We start from the raw sequence: 21099 nt of genomic DNA on the forward strand, positions 1-21099 counted from the left end.
TGGTGGGGAAAGGGAGTGGGGTGCTGCCTTCAGGAGGGATCATCTGATCAGTCTCTGATAGCAGCTGGTGGCTCGTGTCACTGAGTCAGTTATTTGCCTGAAATCATAGAAAATTCATCCTCCCCAAATTTCTCTGTGCCAATTTCCCGAATGGAATTTGAAAGGCAAGACCAGCTTCAGCTTTCAGACTTGTTAATGTCTTGTAAGCTGTCTGAAACTCCAGCTAGGCTAATCCTGCAGGGAACTTCTTGCCTCTCCTGTTTCACTTCTGAGCTACCGGCTTTAATTTAGGGTGAGATTAAATTAGGACGTGCTTTCCTACGCACTTGGACAAGGAGCTCAGGGCAGGAGGCTTCAGAGGCACCGAGGGCAGGATGTTGGCCAAACCAAAGGTCAGAGTTGGGCCATTTTTCCAAGAGCAGGTTACAGACACCCTCCCAGATCAGGCACCGCGCTCCTCGGCTCCGGCGTGTACGACGCGCGTGTGGGCAGGGCTGAGGGGGCTGCTGAAACAAAAAAAAAAAAACCTAATTACCCAGCCCATATGCTCCCCTCCTGTGCCTGTGGAGGGGGAGCAAGTTAGTGCAAGATCTCCATGGCTACAGAGGCGCTGCACGCCCAGGGCACACACACCCTGTCCCCCCATCACACCCTGTACCTCCATCACACCCTGTACCTCCATCACACCCCAAAATCTGCTGCTGTCAGGGAGGTCCTGGCTCACCCTGGCTGAAAATTAGTCAGGGATGTTGGGGGAGAAAATACAGTCAGAGATATTGGGGGAGACAGATAGACCCTGTCAAGATTCCTGACAAAAGCCACCACCTCAAAACAAGAGGTCATTTTGATATTCCCAAGTAGATTTGTTGTCAGGAGGTTTTAATATCAGGAGGGTCCTTTAAAGTGTCAAGTACTCCTTTTTTGGGACCCCTTCTCTAGAAATAGGAAAATTCAAAAACACCAGGAATTCTTCATGAGCCAAAACCCTGTAGCCCTCTCCCTTTCCTCCCTCCCTCTACCCAAAAGACCCCATTTGGGTGTTTTACCCTTCGCTCCCTGTCAGCATTCATGACAAGGGATGGTATTAGTGGAAAGCAAAGAAGGACTTTTTTACCAAAGCAACTTCCTTAGCTGATGGTTTCAGCCTGCTCACCCTGGGGCCACCCAGCCAGGGTGACTGGGTCTTTGCCAGGCCATGGCAGGAAGCCCCAGGGAGAAGAAGCTCAGCGGGGCGGGCGCTGTGTCCGTGTGGCTTTTAACCCGCTCTCCGTGGGGCTCTCGTTTTGGTTTGGCAGGTTTGACACCTGGCTTTCTTCTCGTTTAAAGCTGCCCCCCAGCTCCCTGCTCAGCTACTCGGGCAACTACACGGACGATGCCAAGAGCTGGCGGCTGGTGGACATCACCCGGCTGACCTCCAAGTACCAGCACGACCGGGCCGACAAGCGCATCTGCACCTCCCTGCTCAGGAGCAAGAGCTGCAGCCTGGAGCGCGCCCTGCGCCGCACCCCGCGCTTCCAGAAGTGGCTGCGGGCCAAGCGCCTCACGCCCGACCTGGTCCAGGTCTGTGCCCCCTGGTTCTGGGGCCCCACCACAGCGCGGGGACAGCAAGGCCCGCGGGGTTCAGGGGCTCGTGGGGATGTGGGTGTAACTCGCTGGTTGGAGGGTGAGATTCACTCAGCCTGGTCAGTGACAATGGGGCAGATTTGTGTGCCCCCAGCCAAGCCCACCAGCCAAAGGGGAGAGGCAAAATGATGCCCTGATGGGAAGGAAAGTGCCACAGTTGAAGGCCGAGCCCGGCCAGCCGTAGGTAATGCCATGGCACAGCCTGTCCAGGACTGGGATGGGCTTGGTCCCAGCTCCTGGCTCCTTGTGCAGGTTGAAGCTGAAGTCCTGTGGAAAACCCTGGCACCAGGTGGCTTCAGGCATGGGCATAACAACAGGGTGTGCACACAATTGTGGTCACAGCTCCAGTGGGAAGATTAATGCCATTTTTTTTTCTAGTTTTCCATCATGTCTCAGCATTGTGGGGGTTTTGGGGCTTTTTTCATCATCAATTTGTACCCACAAGGGCAGCCAGTGCCTTGAAAGTGATTTTGCTTTGGGCCAGGGGCCCAAGTCTCTCTTGCTTGTGGCTGGCAGGAGAGGGGCATGGGCAGTCAGAGCCAAAGCCTCGATTACTCATTCTCCTGCCATCCATAGCAAATGACCTCAGGCACAAGGAAGCACACTGCCCTTTCTCCCACAGTCCTGGCGTGTCACAGGTGAAGCCAGGACAGGAGCACGGTGAGTGTGGGTCACACCACCAGGTAAATGGGCAGCTACAGCACAGGACATCCCCCTCACCCCACCCAAACAACAGCAAAACATCACAATAACCCCTGGAAAAGGCAGGGACCAGGGTGGGGGTTGGATATGCTCTGAACAAGACCTGAGAGACAAAGGATTATTCCAGTACTTCTTCCCACTCCAAGAGAGAAGTGACTGTGAAAAAATTACTTCATTTATATTTCTACACAGGCAGCTTCTTGCTGCATCCACTCAGTTTTGGTGAGTGCCAAAGCTATGCTGCTCTAGTTCTTCCTCTGCTGTTACCCTGTGGAGCATCACACCTTAGGAGGGAGAGGGAGGGAGGGATACACTGGGGTTATGCCTGGACTGCCCCAAAGAGGACTCACCCAAATCACTGACAGCCCAGCACAGCCAGTCACCCTGAAGTCAGTACCCTCCTGGGCAGCACATCCCTGACAGGGAAAAGATTTTTGGAGCAAAGCTACACTGTACTTTGTTTAGTAACCTCAGATGAGGCACTAGAGAGAGGGGATGGTGTATCACTGGCACTCAGAGCATCCCACACCTGAGTTGTGGGCAGGGACAGCTCTTCAGGCTGGCAGGCACAGCTGCCCAGGCTGGCCACCACTGCTGCCCCAGCAGCACTGCAGGGGCTTGCAGGAGGGCAAGATGGGCTGGCAGGTCCCCCAACCTTGCTGGAGTGTCACAGGTGTTTGTGCCAAACTGTGCTGTCCCCCCACTCCCCAGCAGTGCTGAGGGAAAGGGAAGGAATCGAGAGCTTGAAACTTGAATTTGCTGAGCTGGGTGAAAAAGTAACTGGAGAAATGTGGCTCTGTGGTATCTCAGACCTGCTGCAAAGCTAAATCATCAGCTGAGCCCAAATCCTTCTCCTTAAAAGGCTCTTCATGTGCTACAGTTTTGCCTACCCTGTCCTCCCGGAGTCAGAAATGCCAGCTGAGCTGGCAGGGCTGCACACAGGGGCACACACACATATATGGATGCTCATGTACACACACAGCACCACCAGAGACCCTGGCTGGGGCACCCTGCCCTTGCACCTATCCAGTTTCTCCCAGGAATTTCCCTGGGCAGCACAGTGGGGAGCTGAGCTGATGGCAGCTCCAGGGCTCAGGGCCAGCCTGGGGGGATGTGCCCAGTGACAAACTCCCTGGGACACTTCATCAACCCCTGCAGCTTTTTTAGTTGGAAAGGGCATGGGAGGCTGCAGGGAGGCCCAGACCTTTGCACATCGGCCTCAGGGTTGTTCTGCTGTTGTTTTCACAATCCTTTGGTTCTGTAAATCAATCAGAGAAACAAAAATTGGAATTTAAATCCCTTCTAACAGCATATAGATTTGAATACACAGAGAAACACAGTGATCCAGAGACTCTGGGACCTACTTCCTCATCACCAAATTTCAGCAGCAATCACTTTTTAAGATCAGGGCAGTGCTCTGCAAAATGGCTTCTGGTCTCACAGTGGTCTTAATTGAAAAAACAGCCAGTGGCAACAACATTTGAGTTATACTGTGTGTGTGAGTCTGTGTGTGTGAGTCTGTGTGTGTGAGTCTGTGTGTGTGACCCCATCCCAGCCCTGCTGTGTGGGCCACCACAGGTTACAGCCTGACCTCCCCAGCCCATCCAGCCCCACAGGGATGGGGATCCCATTCCTCCCTGGCCATCCCACCTGCCCTCATCCCTCTGGAAACCAGCTCTGCCTGCACCCAGCCCAGCACTGCTGCCCCTCTGCAGAGTTTGCTGTGCAGACACATATTGGCAACCCAGTAGGAGCCACTGGAGAGGGGTTTTTGGGGCTCCCTTATGTCTCTGCAAATACTTACCTAAGGAATTGCTCTTATGGCTCTGTTCTCCTGCTTTCCCTCTTTTCAGAGGGGTTAACAGAACACCTCTCTCAAGGCCTGACAGGATGCCCAGCCTGTTTCACAGAGCTGCAGTCACACAGCAGTGCTTGCTCTCCCTTCCCTGCAGTTTATCCTGTGTAGCAGCACTGGGGAAAGCTAATGGGCCCAGGTAATTTTGTCTGATAGACAAACCACAACGTGCTTGAATCAAAATGACAGACCATGAAGTGATGTTTTTCCACTTTACGCTGCCTGCCCTGCCTGACCCAGCCATCAGCTGAGCCTCCTGCCACAGCGATTATTTCACCAGCCACGCTGAAAATCTTTATTGGATGCAGCAAAGTCTTCAGTCTTAAAATCAGCCTGCCTCAGAGATGAGCAGGATTTAGCTGGAGTTCAGCCTGCACAGCAGCCCCAGACACTCGCTGCTTCACCAGGAGCTCATCACCTCAAACCACTCTGGGTGCTTTCCTGCTGGAGGGGCCACAAAGCAGGTTGGTTTCAGCACAGATCACTCACAGGGAAAATTTACAGCCCTGCCTACAAAGCACAGCCTGGAAAATGCTGAAGGCAGATAGAGGAAAGCAGTACCAAGGTGAAAAGCCAGCATTTGCAGACCCTCTCTCTAGGACTCTTTGAGACTACTGACCAGCAACTACTGACCAGCAACTATTGACCAGCAACTATTGACCAGCAACTAATGACCAACATCTACTGGCCAGCAGCTGCTGACCAGCACCTTGTTCTGCCCACAGCAGATGCACCAGCACCCCAGTTATGAGTCCAGTCCACATCTCTTCTTGCTGCACAGGGGCAGCAGCTCATTCACATGAGTCCAGTTATCCATCCTAGGGAAGGATGGGCACTCTGGGGCTCCCAGAGCCACCTCCTAGAACTGTGCCACCTCTTTGACCCAGTAGCTCATCATCAGAGACTTCCACAAACCTGCTGGCAGTGGGGATGAGTTTGTCAGGGAATTCTTACCTGCTTTCTTTTGGGAGTTAAGGAAACCCTTGGATTCACATCACCAGGAGCTGTAGGTGCTTTGACTCCTACATCCAAGTGTTTCCTCCTGGAACACATCCTAAACCTGGTACTTTGGTGAAGCTGGACCCAGGTAGTGGCTCATGGGGCAGGAGGCATCTGTGCTCCTGGTCTGGGCCATCCCTCCTTGGGCTGCCTGAAAAGAAAACAGAGCAAGAGGTTGTCTTCCACAAGTTGTCTTTACATCCAAGTGAATTCTGGGTGTGCCTGTGCTACATATGCATAAACTCATGGAGTTTAAAATGCATCCTGTACTGTGCAATAGGGTTAAAAAACTAACAGCTGAGTGGAGGTAGGCTTTGCAGGAACTGCTCTCTATCAGATATAGAAATGTGGGTATTTAACTGAAGTAAATAAGGAGCTTTCCACATCAATCACAAACAATACATCAGGCTGTCAGGTCTTATTCTCTAGGGTGATAAGTCACTGCAAAGGACTTAAGATATTCTCAGATAAATCTGTATCTCCGCTGTTTTGAGTATGTGTTCTTCACATTTTTCTTCTGCTGACAGTTTTTGTCTGACAGTTTTACAACTCCAGCTCCTTTTTTGCTGTAGAGATGTTTCCATCAGCCTGCAGGAAGGTGAGACCCCTCTTCACTGAAACAATCAAGCAGGTGCTGAGCTTTATGCTGTTGACTGTCTCTGCTTAAATCAAAAGGCCCCATTGCCCAGTTTTTGAGGGTCGGGGCTTCATTAAACTGCAGGAAGGTGTCATCACCCAGCCCTGCTCCTCTGCTTCTACTCCTCCCTGGATGTGCCTGGAACAGTTCCTCAGGAACCATGAGCACCACGGGCAGCACGTGCCCACATTTGTGTTAGGAGGATGAGCTCTGACCTCAGAAAAACCCTAATTAACCGTCCATGCCTTCTCTGCTGCTGTGATTTATGTTCCCACTGTGTACTCTTCAGGGCCTCAGCTTTTGCATTGCAGACTCCTGGAAGCAGAAATGCTTTCTAACTTTGGCTGCAAATATTTGCATACACACAGAGCTGCAAGAGTCTTTCTCCACCATTCATCTCTTACTTAACACTGCTCTGCTCTGCTCATTATTTATCACATCTCCTCCAAAGGGAAAGTGACAGAGTCAGCCACAATGTTCTTGCAAGACAGAAATCCATAATCATCCCTCCCCCTGCACCTCTTTCTGTGGTTTTACACAATTAATTGAGAAAAAATTTTCCTCATAAGGCTACACCAGAGGAGTGTATGAAGACTTGCAAAAGGAACTGAGTAAAATTATTTTTGGCAAATGTTTTTTCTCTTTTTGGGAAGAAAGGTTTTTTGTTTTTTGTGAAACAACACTTCAGTTGTGGTTGAGTTTCTCAGGTAGTTTTGACCAGCTGTTGGCATTTTGGACTTGTTTTGTGCAACTGATAGCCAAGGAAGGAGTAGTTGGAATATCACCAGGGCCAACAGGGATGCAGAGGAAGAGACGTGGGACATCTAATCCCCCCATTCCTCCTCCAGCTGGGAAAGTGTCCTACTCATCCTTTCCACACTCCTTTATTTCTTTGTCACGGCCGGGTGGTTCAGTGTCCTGTGCCAGATGAACAGCTCGCCCAGGAGGGGCTGAGAAGGATCTACCTCAGAGCTCCCACGTGGCCTGGGGAGATGCTGCTCACATCTTTGCTCCCAGCATGAAGGATGGCAGGGAGAAACGTGAGCTCCACCTCCCTTTCCTCTGAAGCACATCTCCCAGCCATCAAATTATAAACAAAACTCAAAAGAGCAAATTTGGCTACTGGGAATCAAGAGGCTTAAAAAACCTGATTCCCTTCCCCAGCAGAGGCACGTCAGGGCAGTGCTTCTGTGCCACTGTGGGCAGCTCTCCATATATAAAAGCTCCTTGGCTATTAAGGAAGACTAACTGACAAATTAAAAAAGGCCATTTTTGACTATGAAGGTATAATTTTCTATGCCATTTTTCCCAGCCATAGATTGCTCGTGCAATTTTACAAGCCAAACCTCCAAATCTGAAGGGTGGAATACAGTGATAATTGACTCCATTAGCACAACGGTTCTCTATTTGTTGCTGGTATTTGCAAAAAATAAACACAGGCTATTTGGTTTTGATAGTTAATGCATGAGTTTATCAAAAGGAGAACATATCCTGTGCTTATACTCACACATAATGTTTATTTACATTTTTAAAGCATGTTTACTGACCTTAGCAAATAGTATTTCCAAGAAAGCTGCTCTCAGGTTAAGCAAATAACGAAGTGATCCGAAGATTATTTAATGAGGGAAGTGACTCACTGTGGTAACAACTGGAGGGCCTCCACCAGGAATGCCAGGGCTGGAAATCCAGGCAGAGGGAAGAGTCCCATGGTGTGGAGAGATGTGGTGCTGTGCAGCTGGGGGAATACGAGGTTTGCAGTGCCCAGGAATGGGGGCCATTCTTGAAACCTGAGTTGGGAAATGGCATTTTTGGACGGCACAGGTCCTCTCCTGGGAAGGGTGAGATGCCCACATCCTTCGGAGCTGTGCCGCAGCAAAGGGGGCACAGTGGGCAGAGCACAGAGGTGTGTGTGTGCACCCCCAGCATGACCCGAGCACATTGCAATGTCTCGGGCTGCAATCAGACATCCCTGCTGTGTTTTCCCCTCTGGCAGGGCCTGCCCAGCCCCATGCTGCGCTGCCCTTCCCAGCGCCTCCTGGACAGGATCGTGCGGCGCTACGCCGAGGTGCCGGACGCCGGCAGCATCTACATGGATCACCTCACAGACCGGGACAAGCTGCGCCTGCTCTACACCCTGGCAGTGAACTCACACCCCATCCTCCTGCAGGTACGTGCCAGCCTGCCCCAGCTTGGAACACCACCCCACAACCGCTCGCAAGCAAACCCTCGCATGAGATGTGTGCCAGCCTGGAGTCCCAGCCCTGGAATTTGTCAGGTCCCTGGCCTTTGTCAGCTCCCTGGCCTTTGCCAGATCCCTGGCCTTCAAAAAACCATGTTTCTTCTATGGGGTTGGGGAGCTGAAGCCAGGCAGGCTCGTGAGGTGCTTCCTGCATCAGTCTGTGAGGCTGGGGAGAGATAGGGAACCCCAGGTGAGTTGTTGCACTAGAGCACTGTGAAACCCAGGGTTTTACACATCCCCAATGCTTCAAAGAGTTAGGTTTGCACTGCTAATGCATTACATAAAATCACAGCCTGTTTCTGGAAGAGAAAGAGCATGATTTCCCATGCTCCACATGCCAGTGCTCTGTTTTCCATTCGCCTGCTGCTGGTAACTGGCTCTGGGTTTCAAAACTCTGGGTTTGAAGGCAGTGATCTGGGAGGCTTCACACCCTTCCCCTGGACGCCTTCTGACCTGCCTGGCAGGCAGCTCCTCTCTTTCCTTATGTTTCCAAGGGAGATTCCTCACCTTTCACCATCCCACCTTTAGTCCTCACTGCTGGTTCCTGCAACCCTTCATGATTCCACAAAGGAAAGATGAGAGTGGCAGCATCATCCATCTCTGGCCCAAGGCCTCTCTGCACTCAGCAGCTCACATGGCTCTGCATGGTCCCAGGGAGGGGGATTGGTGCTGGGAGGTTCCTGGGGCTCATTCAGCCACCCCAGTTGTGGGTCACTGGGACATGAAGCTGTGGCCCTTAGCACTCTGAAGACACGGAAACACAGCTTGAAGAGATGAGAAAAATATGCCAAAGAGAAAAAGCTATATTTTTACACGGCTGCCCAGAATGCCTTCGCAGCAGAAGGGAGAAGTAAGCTTAAACATGAAACTGGATGAGTTCATAATGGCCTGGCAGAGTCTGAGGTGCTGGGGTCTGAGGTGCTGGGGACACAGATGAGTTTTAATGCAAATGACAGGAAGCTTTGTGCTGGCATAGCTCAGCAGTCACACAGTTTGGCACGAGCTGCAGGGATGCAGGGAGCCCAGCCCAGGTGTCTCCACTGGAGCAAACACCCACCACTTCTGCCCCTGAGACTGCAAAGTCTCTTACAAATGAGCCTGGCAGTTCTCACCAATTAGCAAAAACTGCTTTAGCCTTACCTCAACTCCAAGCTGTGACTTCATCTGTTCAGTGCTCATGAGGGACCCATCAAAGACACCTAAATTTAGCTGTTCTGTGGCTAAAATTTTCATGAATCTGAAAACTATTATTATCTTGGACTTTCCAGTTAGTCTCTCTTACAGAATAAGTCTTGAAATACCAGATTCTTCCTCCGTTACAAAAAAGTACCATAAGAAAAAGAAAAAAAAAAAGCATCCTAACTCCTCCAGGATGGGGTACTAAGTTCCTTTCCCAGCTGCTAGGGTTGGATGGGGCGAGGAAGGATTGCAGGCTGACTTGGGAACCAAACCACAGCCCTGCTGCTTGGAGCCAGAAAGGGCACTCTGAGGGGGAGGCAGCTCCATGAGCAGAGGGCAGGGGTGATGCCCTGTTGGAACCCAGGACACCCCTCTGGGTGCCCTGGGTGACACGAGCCCCTGGCAGGGGCTGGGGAGTCCTGGCAGGAAGCCAAAGACACTTGGGATTTCAATCCTAACCCATGGAACAAATTACCAACCTTGTATGAAGAATCACAGGTTCACAGAAGTTTAAGTAGAGTAATAATGAATTAATACTGGGTGAAAAGTGGAATTTTGGGGATTTTCACTATAGGGGTCTAGGAGGCAAGATGGAGGGATTTGGGCATTCTCCTGTTCTTCTTCCTTCTTCTTCCTAGCCTCCATCTCCTTGGTGATGTTGGCACATTTGGATTGGTTTAGGATAGAAGTAGACAATCTAACATAGGTGATAGGTATTGGAAAATAATGATAAATAAAGTACATGTAGTTCATAGTATAAAATGCAGACACCAGAGCAGAGGCAGGCAGTGTGCCCTTGACAGACCTGCTAGACAGAGCTCTGCAGGTCTGAGCAAAAATATTTTAGATAAGAGACAATAAACAACCTCGTGAACCAGAGCCGAAGAATCCCAACTCTTTCTCCGACCACCGGGCTGGGAAAAAGGGACTCTCAGGGTCATCCTGAACGCAGGAAACCCGAGATCCCCCCATTTTGCTCTTCCCACAGATCTTCCCCGACGTGGAGGGCTGGCCCTTCCCGCGGTACCTGGGCTCCTGTGGGCGCCTGGTGGTCAGCGCCAGCACCCGGCCCCTGCGCGACTTCTTCGGCGCCGCGCCCGAGGTGGCCGCAGACCTGGCCCTGCAGCTCCTGGCCGTGCTGCGCTCCATGGCCACCAACGACCTCAACTACTTCTTCTACTTCACCCGCGTGGACGCTGGCACCTTCGGCGTGTTCAGCAACGGGCATCTGTTCATCCGGGATGCCAGCACGCTGGGCATCATCGACAAGGAGGAAGGTACTCAGCGGGCTCCGTGGCCACGCATCTGTCGCGGGAGGGCTCGGCAGCCAGGGCAGACAAATCTTTCCCCTTCTGCCCTTGGCTCTACTGCTGCCTTTTTTTCTTTTTTTTTTTCTTTTTTTTTTGTTTTGTTTTTTGGGGTTTTTTTGAGTTTTTGGTTTGGTGGGGTTTTTCGGGTTTTTTTGGTGGGGTTTTTTTTGGGTTTTTTGGATGTTTTTGATTTTGTTTGATTTTTTTTTATTAAATTAACCAAACACCCCTTACTGAATTAAACTATGAGAATTTCACAGAGAGACTCACCACCAGCAGCTCCTGCCATCCTGGCTCTGAGTCGGGAAGGCGACGGGTGCTGTGTTTGTGCAGTTGGTGATTTGGTGGCCACCGTAGCTGGCAGCAGCTTTCAGTGTGCACAGTGTGCTGAATGCTCTCACTTGAAGCCATCCTTTTCAAAATTTTGCCACGCAAATGCCAATATGTGCCAGCAGAAATTTTGTAATTTCGTTTGTTCTAAGAACTGGGTCAAATTGGACCCTTTTAACATGCATTTATCACTTTGCTAATAATGGTTATTATTATTTATAACAATATTAACAAAATCTCCCTTTTTGTCACTTTTACATAAAACCAAGGATTAGTATTCAATTTTCACAGGTTACATTGGTCTGCAAGCAGAGCTAGTCAAAGACTATTCATCCAGTAATTTAACAGTTTCATTTTGAATATTCAGATTTTCAAAAGGTTTTTCCTCAGCTCACACATTCAACTGAGCATTCAGAATATTCAGAAGCAGCTGTCAGAAAATTTTCCACTGGATTTCCTTTTCTTATCCCAACAGCTATGACTGTTAACTTGACTTCAGCTAGATGAGCTGTTGTTGCTCAATGTAATGATTTTGGTTAACATGGAAAAAATTACAGGTCTGGCTATTTGTGGTAGGTTTTGTACGAGCGCCACATTTTAGATTTGTACTCCAATTCTCATTTTTTTCTGCATCAGCTTGACTCGACAGACTCATCTCCAGTTCCTCTGACAGGCAGCTCTGAAGAGCTCTGTCATTCAGAAAAATATACATATTTCAAAAGCAAGAAAATTGGCACATACGCCGCTTCAGCACTGAGTAATTTGTAGTGAAAGGTGGTCACATCCTTTCGACAGTAACAAACCCCATGTTAACACAGAGGCACAGACATCTCTGGCTGTCCAGGAGCTCACTATTATGTTTCCAACAAGCGGTTTAATTGTCCCCAACAGGGAGCCAGCTGATCGATGGCCAGCAGGAGTATAAAGATATCTTCAGCTGCCTGACTGCGGACTGCCAGGCTGCCTTTGTGTCCTGCGACTCCATCAGGGAGAAGCACAGCCTGGTCATGGTGTGTCAAGACCTCCTGCCGAAGCTGCTGACGGGGAAGTTCCTGCCCCCCGTGCAGGAGAGGATCGACGCCTTCCTGGAGCGCTGCGCCCGCGGCCTCGGCGACGACCGCGGTGCCAGCGAGGCCATGGAGGAGCTGGCAGAGATCCTGAAGCCTCTGCGGTCCTGCGACTCCCGCTTCGCCTACCGCTACCCTGACTGCAGATACAGTGACAAATACTGACACTGGAGTGCCCCTGGCCAGCACTGGGGCAGTGCCAGCCCCCTCCCAGCGCGGGAAGCGAGAAGGATCCAGGGTGGCTGGGAAGAGCTGCCCCAAATCCGGCGTGTTCACGGTGTAAGAGGGAGCAGAGTGCACGTGGGATTTATTATTCATCTGCCAGAGATGCATTTGTTACGTGGGATATAGACATGGTGTATGGTTTAGACATGGTTTGTGGATTATTAACTGACAAGGGGCCGCAGGATTAATAAATCTCATTCACGTGTTTTGGCCTTGGAAGAGTTTCCCCATGCCATTTGTTGAAAAGCAAGGCAGGATGCTCACAACCAACTAGATAGAGGATCTTTATTGCCAAGAAACTCTTTCTGATGGAGATGATATATAAATAATGATGGATGGATGGATGGATGGATGGATGGATGGATGGATGGATGGATGGATGGATGGATTTAAGAGTTTCTCTGTGGCTATTTTTAATGTGCTAAGAATCATAGATAAATGACCAGATCATTTCTGTACCATCACCCATCACAGCTCACTTTTATAAAATATTTTAACTTTATTACTTTGATGGAACACAGAACAGAAAGACACAATCAAAAGCATTAAAAAGCTAAAGGTTCCATGTCTCTTGAGATTTAATTTCTCTAATCCCCAAATATAATTGCTTCTAGTCTTTCCCAAGACAATGGACAGTAATCAGAGACTAATACAGGACTTTGGTTTAAGATGAGAAAAGGAACCCCAGCTCTGGGATGGGATTGTTCAGCAGACATGTTCACATTATTCTCTCTAAAGTGGAGGAACCATTTGCACAAAACCATTCAAATGGGAAAATTACCTAAAGAGGAGAAGGAACACAGGCAGAGGATGAGACATTGATTTACACTGACCTGACAAGACTTGCCAAACACTCAATACCCCAGTGTAGGTGCTGGGGCACCCCCCAAGAGCTGGGGAGATCTAAGTTCTAACCAGCAAGAGCTACAGCAATCCTCATCCATTTGCCTTCCAGAGGAGGAATTGGTAAGCCAGTCCCCAAAGAAATGAGTCAGGCACTTAAAATTTGGGGTGGTTCTGGAAACATTTCACAGCAGTTGTCAAATCAGGGCTAGATCCAGGTGCCTCATTTTGCACAAGATGGTTGCAGAAGTGGCAAAACACAACTTTTCTCACCCAGAATCTGTCAGTCCCCCTCATGTGAGCTCCCTGTGAGGTGTCAGAAGCACACACCAAACCTTCCCTGATGTGTAGGGGTCAGACAGATCTCACCTGGGTTTGGGGCTTTCTCCAGGGATCCAGGCACACAGGAGTCACTGAGCAAATTTGACTGAGCTAAGTGAGAAACGAGGCTTTCTGCATCATCCACAAGAATTTTCATCATGGAAAGAGTCTTCTTCTAGCTATGGTTTAAAAAAAAATTGTTAAAAATGTAAAGGCAGAAAAAGACGTGAGCGCATTTGCATTGCCAGTGGTTGTTCTGACTGTGCTGTACAGAGAAGGAATGCAAATCCAGATTTTGTGTTGGCTGTGAGGGGCTCTGTGCACACAGAACATCCAGCCTGGGGTTCCAGGCAGGTGTGGGTGAAGGCTGATGGAACAGGTTGGGCATCCAAAACCACACACATGGGGAGATATGACTCAGGACAATTATTTTGCCTTTCTTCCTGGCATAAATTATCAAGTGCACCTTTTACCTCTCAAGATCTAGAAACAGTGAAAATTATTTGTAGGTAAGTTTAGCTGCAGGCCCAGATGGTCAGACAGCAAAAAGGTTTAAATATACAGCCTCAGCTACGGCTGCAGCCCTCTTTCCTGCTCTCAGTCTATTCCTACATCATGGCTCTCTTCCAGAAAGGAAAACATGTCCTTCACTGGGATGCACAAGGCTGTCTAACAACCTGCTTCCACCAGTTTTTCTTGAATCTTTCTGCATCTCCAGTCTCTTGGGGAGTGGAGTTACCTGGGAGCTGGGTGTTAGCTTTTCCTGCAGAGATCATCCCACACTGTGCTGGAAACACAGAGAGGATGTGTGTGCTCAGCAGAGAACGCCAGGAGCAAGCCCAGATCCCTCAGGAATACCCAGCATTGGGCAGAAGGACAGAGATGTGTCCCACAGGCCCTGGTAACTCACAGCCCTAAGGAGCTGGGGGTCAGAACAGAAGAGTTTTGCTTTGCTGCTTGGACTCATTTTGCAAGGCTGCAGCAGAAGCCTTGAGACACGTAGCATCTATTTTTACAGGGCTTGATTCAAAGTTGTTAAAGCTTAGAGGAGTCTCCCCACTGCTTTTAATAGACTTTGATACGAATTTAAATAAAAGAAACCCTCATGATTAAAAATAACGAAATTGTGGATTTACAAATTATTAAATCATTGGGAGCTGTGCTCTCCACCAGTTTCTTTGCAGACATTGACTACAAAGGCCAGGCTCATGTAAGACTGTGACTAATAAGCCAGCAATAAAATCAGTCCATGGCTCAGAGAACAATAATTTTCCTAAACTAAATCTCATTTCCCTGTATTTCCCTGGCCTCATTTTTTTTTTTTTCAGAATTGCCAATTTTTACTCTTAATATTTTCCTTTTTCTTGGCAGTCAAACTCTGGAATCAGTGCCCACCCGGTCTGCCAGCTTCAGTCAAGCCTTCAAATCCTAGTAGGCCAAGCTCCAAAAGGATGTGAAATTAACTTATAAATGGCAATTATTTAAAACCTAATCCTTCCCAAAAGAACTCTCAAGCAATTTTTTCCTCTCTGTGTTCAAGTTATTTCTGTCAGTGGCTTTGTTTGAGCCTTTCCAAACTGTTCCTGGTAACAACTTCAGCTGTTTCCACAGCAGAGCAAGAATGGCAGGAGAGATCTTCCACCAATCTCGCAGGCAGCCTCAGCACCTCCTTTTTCTGTGGGCAGTTTGCAGCTGCCTTTATGCCCAGCTGCTCATCAGGTGTCTCTCTTAGTGCCCTATGTCCCACATATTTTCAGAGTTTTCATGTCAAGAGGTCTGTAAAAGTGGTTTTTTTGGCCTTATTTTGACTTGCAGCATGTTTTGACACTGTCCTTTCTCAGGGGGTTGAGGCTGCTACACATCTTGGGGTTGGAGATTTAGATTTCCCACTCCACTGCTTTTGTGGGTGATAATTTCTTGCCACACTTTGCACACACACACACACACACACATCCCCTTCCCTGCCAGCTCCCAGCTCCCCACAAAGGGCTCCCCAGAGAACTTTGTGGCATTTTGGAGAGCCTGGAACCTCAACAGCTCCAGCCCACAGGAGCAGCCAGTCAAGCAGATTTCATGCATCTTTCCAGCAAGCTCGGCCAACATCAGTTGTTTGCAGGTGCTTTCTATTTGCTTTCTGGTTTGCTGAGACTTTAGGATGCACTTGGGTCCCATTTGCCAATTACTCTCTACAGCCAGGTGCTCTAGATGCTTTATTGCTAATTCTTCCTCAGCTTCTCCCATCATCCCATGAATCTGGAAAGTAAAAATTATTTTAACAAAATATATTGAGTGTCATGAGATGTTATGAAATCACAAGAACCAGCTCTGTGGTGTTCTGAATTGGCTCACCAAGACACATAAATTTGATTAAGAGGTGAATCTGTCTGCTACTGTGCCCTCTGTTCCCCTAACTCAGCGCTGGAAGGAGCTTGGTAACCATCCTGAAACTACAAAAACACAAACAGGAATTTCGGGGGAAGGAAAAATGGAATGAAACAGCTACTCCAGGCTGGGGGCTGGGAGAGGCATGCACTGTTTCTGTCTTAGGGATTACAGAATATGGGCAGACTCTGCTCTCCTCCACAGGGGAATGGTCTCAGCCACAGTGGGGGCAGTGGGGTTTTAGGGTGACCTGAACAACTGATAAGAGAGCCCAAGGAAGGGTGAGGATGATCCAAAAGTCCAGAAAAAGTGAAGAGGAAAGAAAAGACAGGAAAACTAGGGAGGGACACCTGATAAAGATCTTCAAACAGTATTTATTGTTACAGTCATAGCTTTACTTGCATCATTCTACCTTTCTGCTCTTCCACGAAACCCCACCATATCTCTTCCTTGCAACACACAGTATAAATGACAATAGTTAGTCTAGAACAAACTTTTCAGGTGTTTGAAGAGCAGGAATTCACCAGCCTGTTCCCTGGGGACATGCAGGTTTGAAAGAAGCAGCTTGTCAGGTTGTACAGGGCTCGAGTACGACTCAGCAAGGCTGCACAGAGCTCCAGCCTCGCCTTACACAGTTCATTTGCTGCATTGCATGCAAAGATAGCTCTTTAGGCTTAACACCCACAGAAATGTCATGCAAGGTTCAGCATATTATGTGGTTGAAAAGGACCTTGTCAGTCACACGGGAGGTTTTTTTCCCCCTTTCAAAATTTAAACATTCATTTGGATAAGGGCTTGTCAGATTCATTCCTCTGGTGATGCCTGAAAATAGTGGGTTTTCTTGCTTTGAAAAAAAATTATCAAGACACTTGGAATAATTCAGGGACTTTTCTCAGGGACTGAAATCTCCCTCTGTTCACATTTTTGGTGCAGAAAAAGTAAGAGAGAAAATCACCTCTGGGTGTTCACTCTGCTCTGGCTGGAACAGCTGTAAACATTTACTCATTTTTTTTCCCCTACACATGAAGATGAAGATGGAGAAGATGAAGATGGAGAAAACAAAGTGCCTTTCTGTGTTTGCACTATTTCTACAGAGCAGAACAAAGCAGGGATTTGTGCACAGCTCAGGCACTGCTAAGGACAGGAGGAGGAGTGTGCTGGAACAATGATGCTGCTGGGGGCAAAGGCTGGGATGAAACACCTCTGCACCCAGTCAGGGCACTTGTCACCACTTCAGCCACCCCTGAAAGGAGTCACTGCATCACTGCTGGTGTTCCAAAATGGAAATCCCTTCAGCAGGTGGAGAAGGGATGGGAACAATTGTCCAGATTTCGGGAAATCAGCGTGTTATCCCTTCCTGTTTCCACTCACAGCACTGCCTGTCCTGCCTGAGGCCCCCGTGGCTGCCTTTGTTCCACGAGGACCAAACCTCCCAGGTGTCAGAGGACAGCAGCAGCTGCCTGAGGTGATGGGGCCTTTCCATCAAATGGCTGCATTGACTGGGGACAGATATTGACAGCAGTTTGTGTCTACAAGGTGTGAGAGAAAAAAACCAAACCTGCAGGAAGTGGTCTTGTTGAACTCTGTGAGTAAAATGGCCAGAAAAACTTTAGAAAAAACCCCCAGCTGCTGACTTGTTCTGTCAAAGTGCTTAGGGAAAGGCTCTCCAAAGCGGAGCAGTTTGGCTTTTATTCCAGCAGGAGTTCTGGGGTTACCAACCCCAGGGAAGGGCTGGCTGAACTTTGTGGTCACACGTCCCTAGGCTGGAGCCAAGCAGAGCTGTCTAAAAATACAGCTCTTGCATGACTGCAGGATGGCATGTGCAGCAAGATAAAATTACTGGGGAAGGAGGGCAGGAGAAAGGAGCTTCTGAATGGAGCACAGGAGCACAAATATGACCTTGAGGTGCCACCAAAAAATGTGTATGTTTTTCAAAAAAAAAAGCCAAACCCCTCAGCACTGGCAGATCAAATAGGAATATAAAAGGTCAAAAGGCATGGAAAAAAATTGATTTTTCTAACTGGATCAGAGTCTTCAAAAGACTGTCATTCCCAGAGGTGTCCATGTTCATGGGATTTCATGAGAGAGATGGTTCATAAATTTGATAAAAACACAGAATGAGCTAAAGGACAGAGGACTCAGTACTGCAGAGGCAAAAGTCAGGAATTATTGGAAAAGCTGTGACCACAGGCTCCCTCTTTTCCCTGCTGCAGACCCAGACCCACGAGCACACTCTGAGACACTGGGCAGCTTCTTCTGGGGCTGGTGGGAGCCAAGGCCCTCAGATGCAGCTCCCCAAATCCCCCCTGCTGCTGGACAAGGATGGAGGGATTGCTCCCTGGCAGAAGAGTGAACTCACCCAGAGAGAAACTTTTGGAGACTGGATTTGCAGGTTGCAGGAACAGCTGTGAGCTGCTTCATATCTTTTTTAAGCCATATAAGGAGCCCAATGGGAAAGTGGGATCTGCTGTGATCTCTGCCCAAGTTTTTCTTGAAGAGCCCTGCAAGAGTGGGATCTCTTTAAAGACACCACATTAGAAGTTCACAGTGAATGTGTACTGACAATAAATAAAAAATACACACACACACACACACACACCCCAGGTGGCTGAACAGCAGCACAAGGGAGCGATTCTAACCAAACAGACACCCTTCAAAAAGGAGGAATCAGATGCAGAAATTAGGCAAATTAGATGCAAGGCTACAGTAAGGCAGCCCCAGAAGAGAAATCCAAGGAGTGACTTGCTAACAGCGTGGAGGCTGACAATGAACCCTTTCTCGAGCACATCAGAGGCAGAGAGTCTGCCAGGAGAGCTGCTGAGGCCAGCAGGAAATCTCAGTGCAAGGCAGCCCAAGGAATGAAGAAATCAGTGTTTTGCAATGACAGTCACAGGCGGTGTTTCAAAGAAGAAATAGGACAAGAGCTTAAGTGACTCTGTTAAAACTAAAATCAGGTAAACCCCAGGACAACCTCTCTTCTGAGAGGGCAAGGAGCACACGAGGGAGGGTGCACTCGGACTTTGGTGCTGTTTTGCAGTAAAGATGGTGAAAAATGGGTGGAAATAGCACGCAGTGGGTGCAAGTGAGGAGCCCTGCTCAGGGTGTGTGTGATTCCATCCAGGGCAGATGCTCTTCATGGAGAGAAAACCAGGAGCAGAGCAGAGGCTCCAGGGAGCTCAGACAGCCAAGGGAGCCTGGGAAGAGTTGGGGTTTCAGCACAGTGCAGAGGAAAACAGGATAACTGGAGGGACACAGGCGTGGGAGGGCTTTCCCAGGGGAGCCCTGCAAGATGAGCCTGAGGAGAGGAATCCCCCACATCAGGGACTGCAGGGAGTGCAAGGACACAGCAGGACAAGGATCCTTCTTTGTCTTGTTTCTTACACTCCTCCCCAAACACAACACCAGAGATTTGGCCCAGTGTGATTTGCTCCAGCCCAAGGGAACTCCAAATGTCACAGGAATGGCAGGAACAAGGACTGGGGCTCCTGGGGTGATGTCCCAGGTTGTGGTCAGGTGCCCACTTGTCATGACCAATGAAACATCTTTCTCAGTTGAAAAGGAGTCTTAAGTTTTGCAGTGTCTGTAAAATTAAAGATGTGAATAATTTTACAATATTTATGAATAAAGCTGTTGCAACACAGCTACTAATGACTCACTGTCTTCTCAAGGAAACACCCTAATTTTTCACTGCTATCTCCTTTTGGGGAATAAAAACCCCAAACCAAACCCAACTTGAAGGAAATAACCTTATCCTGATCCAAAGAAACTGTCTTAACATCAGAGTCGTGAGTAGGAGGGAGGGAACACTGTGTAATGGCACATGGGAGCTTTGAGATCCCAGACCTATTAAAGTGCTGCTTTGCCAGATTAGCCACTTTGCATGCCTGGAAATGTTCATTCAGAACAAACTTTCATCATAATCAAAAGCAAGTTATCAGGCAAAAATGCATCTGGTTTAATTTTCAAGGGCTGGTATCTTCGAGAGACTTTTTGTTTCAGCATCTGAAACAGCTTTCAGTGGCTGTACATGGATTGATACAGGTTTCTCTCCTCTCACAGAGTCAGAATGGTCCAAGAGAGTTGTTCTGCTCTTTGTTTGCTTTTTAGGGTTTGGGCTCAGAGAATTTGCTTTCCTCCCAGGTGAAACTGGGAGGAAAAGGCTCAGGCAACTGTCCCTCCTCCTGTCTTTTCTTGTCCTTCTTGAGATTTTGGAGAAATTAACTACCATGACCAAGTTGTCTTGATGTCTTACCCACAACAGCTCTTTCTGTTTTTCCTTCTAACCATCCTCACACCCTTGTGTTTGCTGAAGTTGAGTCATTTCTCTCAGAGCACCAGAGAGGTCCCAGGCTCCTTCCCAAGGGACAATTCCCCCCTCCAGAAGAGGAGACAGTGGTGTTTTCTGACCTGAAATCAGGGAGGGCTGGGGGCAGGCAGCCAGGGAGGAGGACGCCTTTCCCCAGGCTGGGATGGTGCAGCTCCAGCCCTGTTTGCTCCCAGGGGATGTCCCCAGGGACAGGAGCCAGGTCCCTGCCCTTCCCAGGGGTTTGGCTGCAGAGGAGCTTTGCAGGGACACCCCTTGGACAGGAGCAGCTTCAGCTGCTTGGGACAGGGAAGAGGAATTCTTCCCTCGAAGTCGCTGCAGCTGGAGAGGTGCCAGAGGAAAAACTTCCCCTTGGTGCTCCCAGAGAAGATGAAAGAAATGACAAAGAGAAGAAACAGGGAAAGGTTGTTATCCCCCAAACCAGCACTGGGCCCTCCGATTCCAGCTTAGTTAAGGGAGCATGGCAGGGCAGAGGACCCCAAGGCACGAGGTTTTCTGTGCCTCTGCACACCAGAGGAGATGAACTGTGCTCAGGGGAACCTGCCATCCAAACAGGGGTAACAAACACATGAAAGAAAGCACAAACTGAACGAGGTTTCACTGAAAGAAAAATGTAAATGCAACTCTTTCTAGTTCATTTTCTATCAATTAGACCATTTTTTCCCTCAGCTGATCTAATGACTGGTCAATAGCCTTGAGGGATAAAGGAGGGAGGGAGAGGAGGGAAAGACTTCCACACTTCCCTGTGTGGCAGATCCAGAGCATTTTAGCATGGCAAAAGTAAAAAAACAAGTAGACAATCACAAAGCAATTCAAGTCAAACCAACATTTAAAACAGCATTTCAGTAATGTGGATTAAGGTGCAGGAGCATTGGAGGGACATTATGCCTTCAGTTTTTAAAACTTTAAGGACATTGAATGCTTTCTCAGACAGCCCAAACAAATGAATCACCTTGCAACGAGACAAATAAAAGCCTGTTTTAAAAAGAACTATTTTTCTTGTATCCCAGTGGATTTGCCATTATCAGTGACAGGCACAGGCCTACCTACAGTATTGAGCGAA

At 48.7% G+C, this 21099-nt stretch overlaps 1 protein-coding gene across 1 annotated transcript in view; it reads left to right on the forward strand.

The window, feature by feature from the left end:
- Window positions 1–12731, forward strand: part of DIPK2B (divergent protein kinase domain 2B) — a 51097-nt gene extending 38366 nt beyond the window's left edge. The window contains exons 9-12 of the mRNA XM_064407186.1: window positions 1296–1560; window positions 7810–7983; window positions 10223–10511; window positions 11766–12731. Of these exons, the coding sequence (XP_064263256.1) occupies window positions 1296–1560; window positions 7810–7983; window positions 10223–10511; window positions 11766–12106 (1069 nt within the window). The 3' untranslated portion in view covers window positions 12107–12731. The remainder of the gene's footprint in view (window positions 1–1295; window positions 1561–7809; window positions 7984–10222; window positions 10512–11765) is intronic.
- The last annotated feature ends 8368 nt before the right edge of the window (window positions 12732–21099 follow it).

This window comes from Passer domesticus, chromosome 2, assembly GCF_036417665.1.
Source record: "Passer domesticus isolate bPasDom1 chromosome 2, bPasDom1.hap1, whole genome shotgun sequence".
Taxonomy (NCBI): Eukaryota; Metazoa; Chordata; class Aves; order Passeriformes; family Passeridae; genus Passer; species Passer domesticus.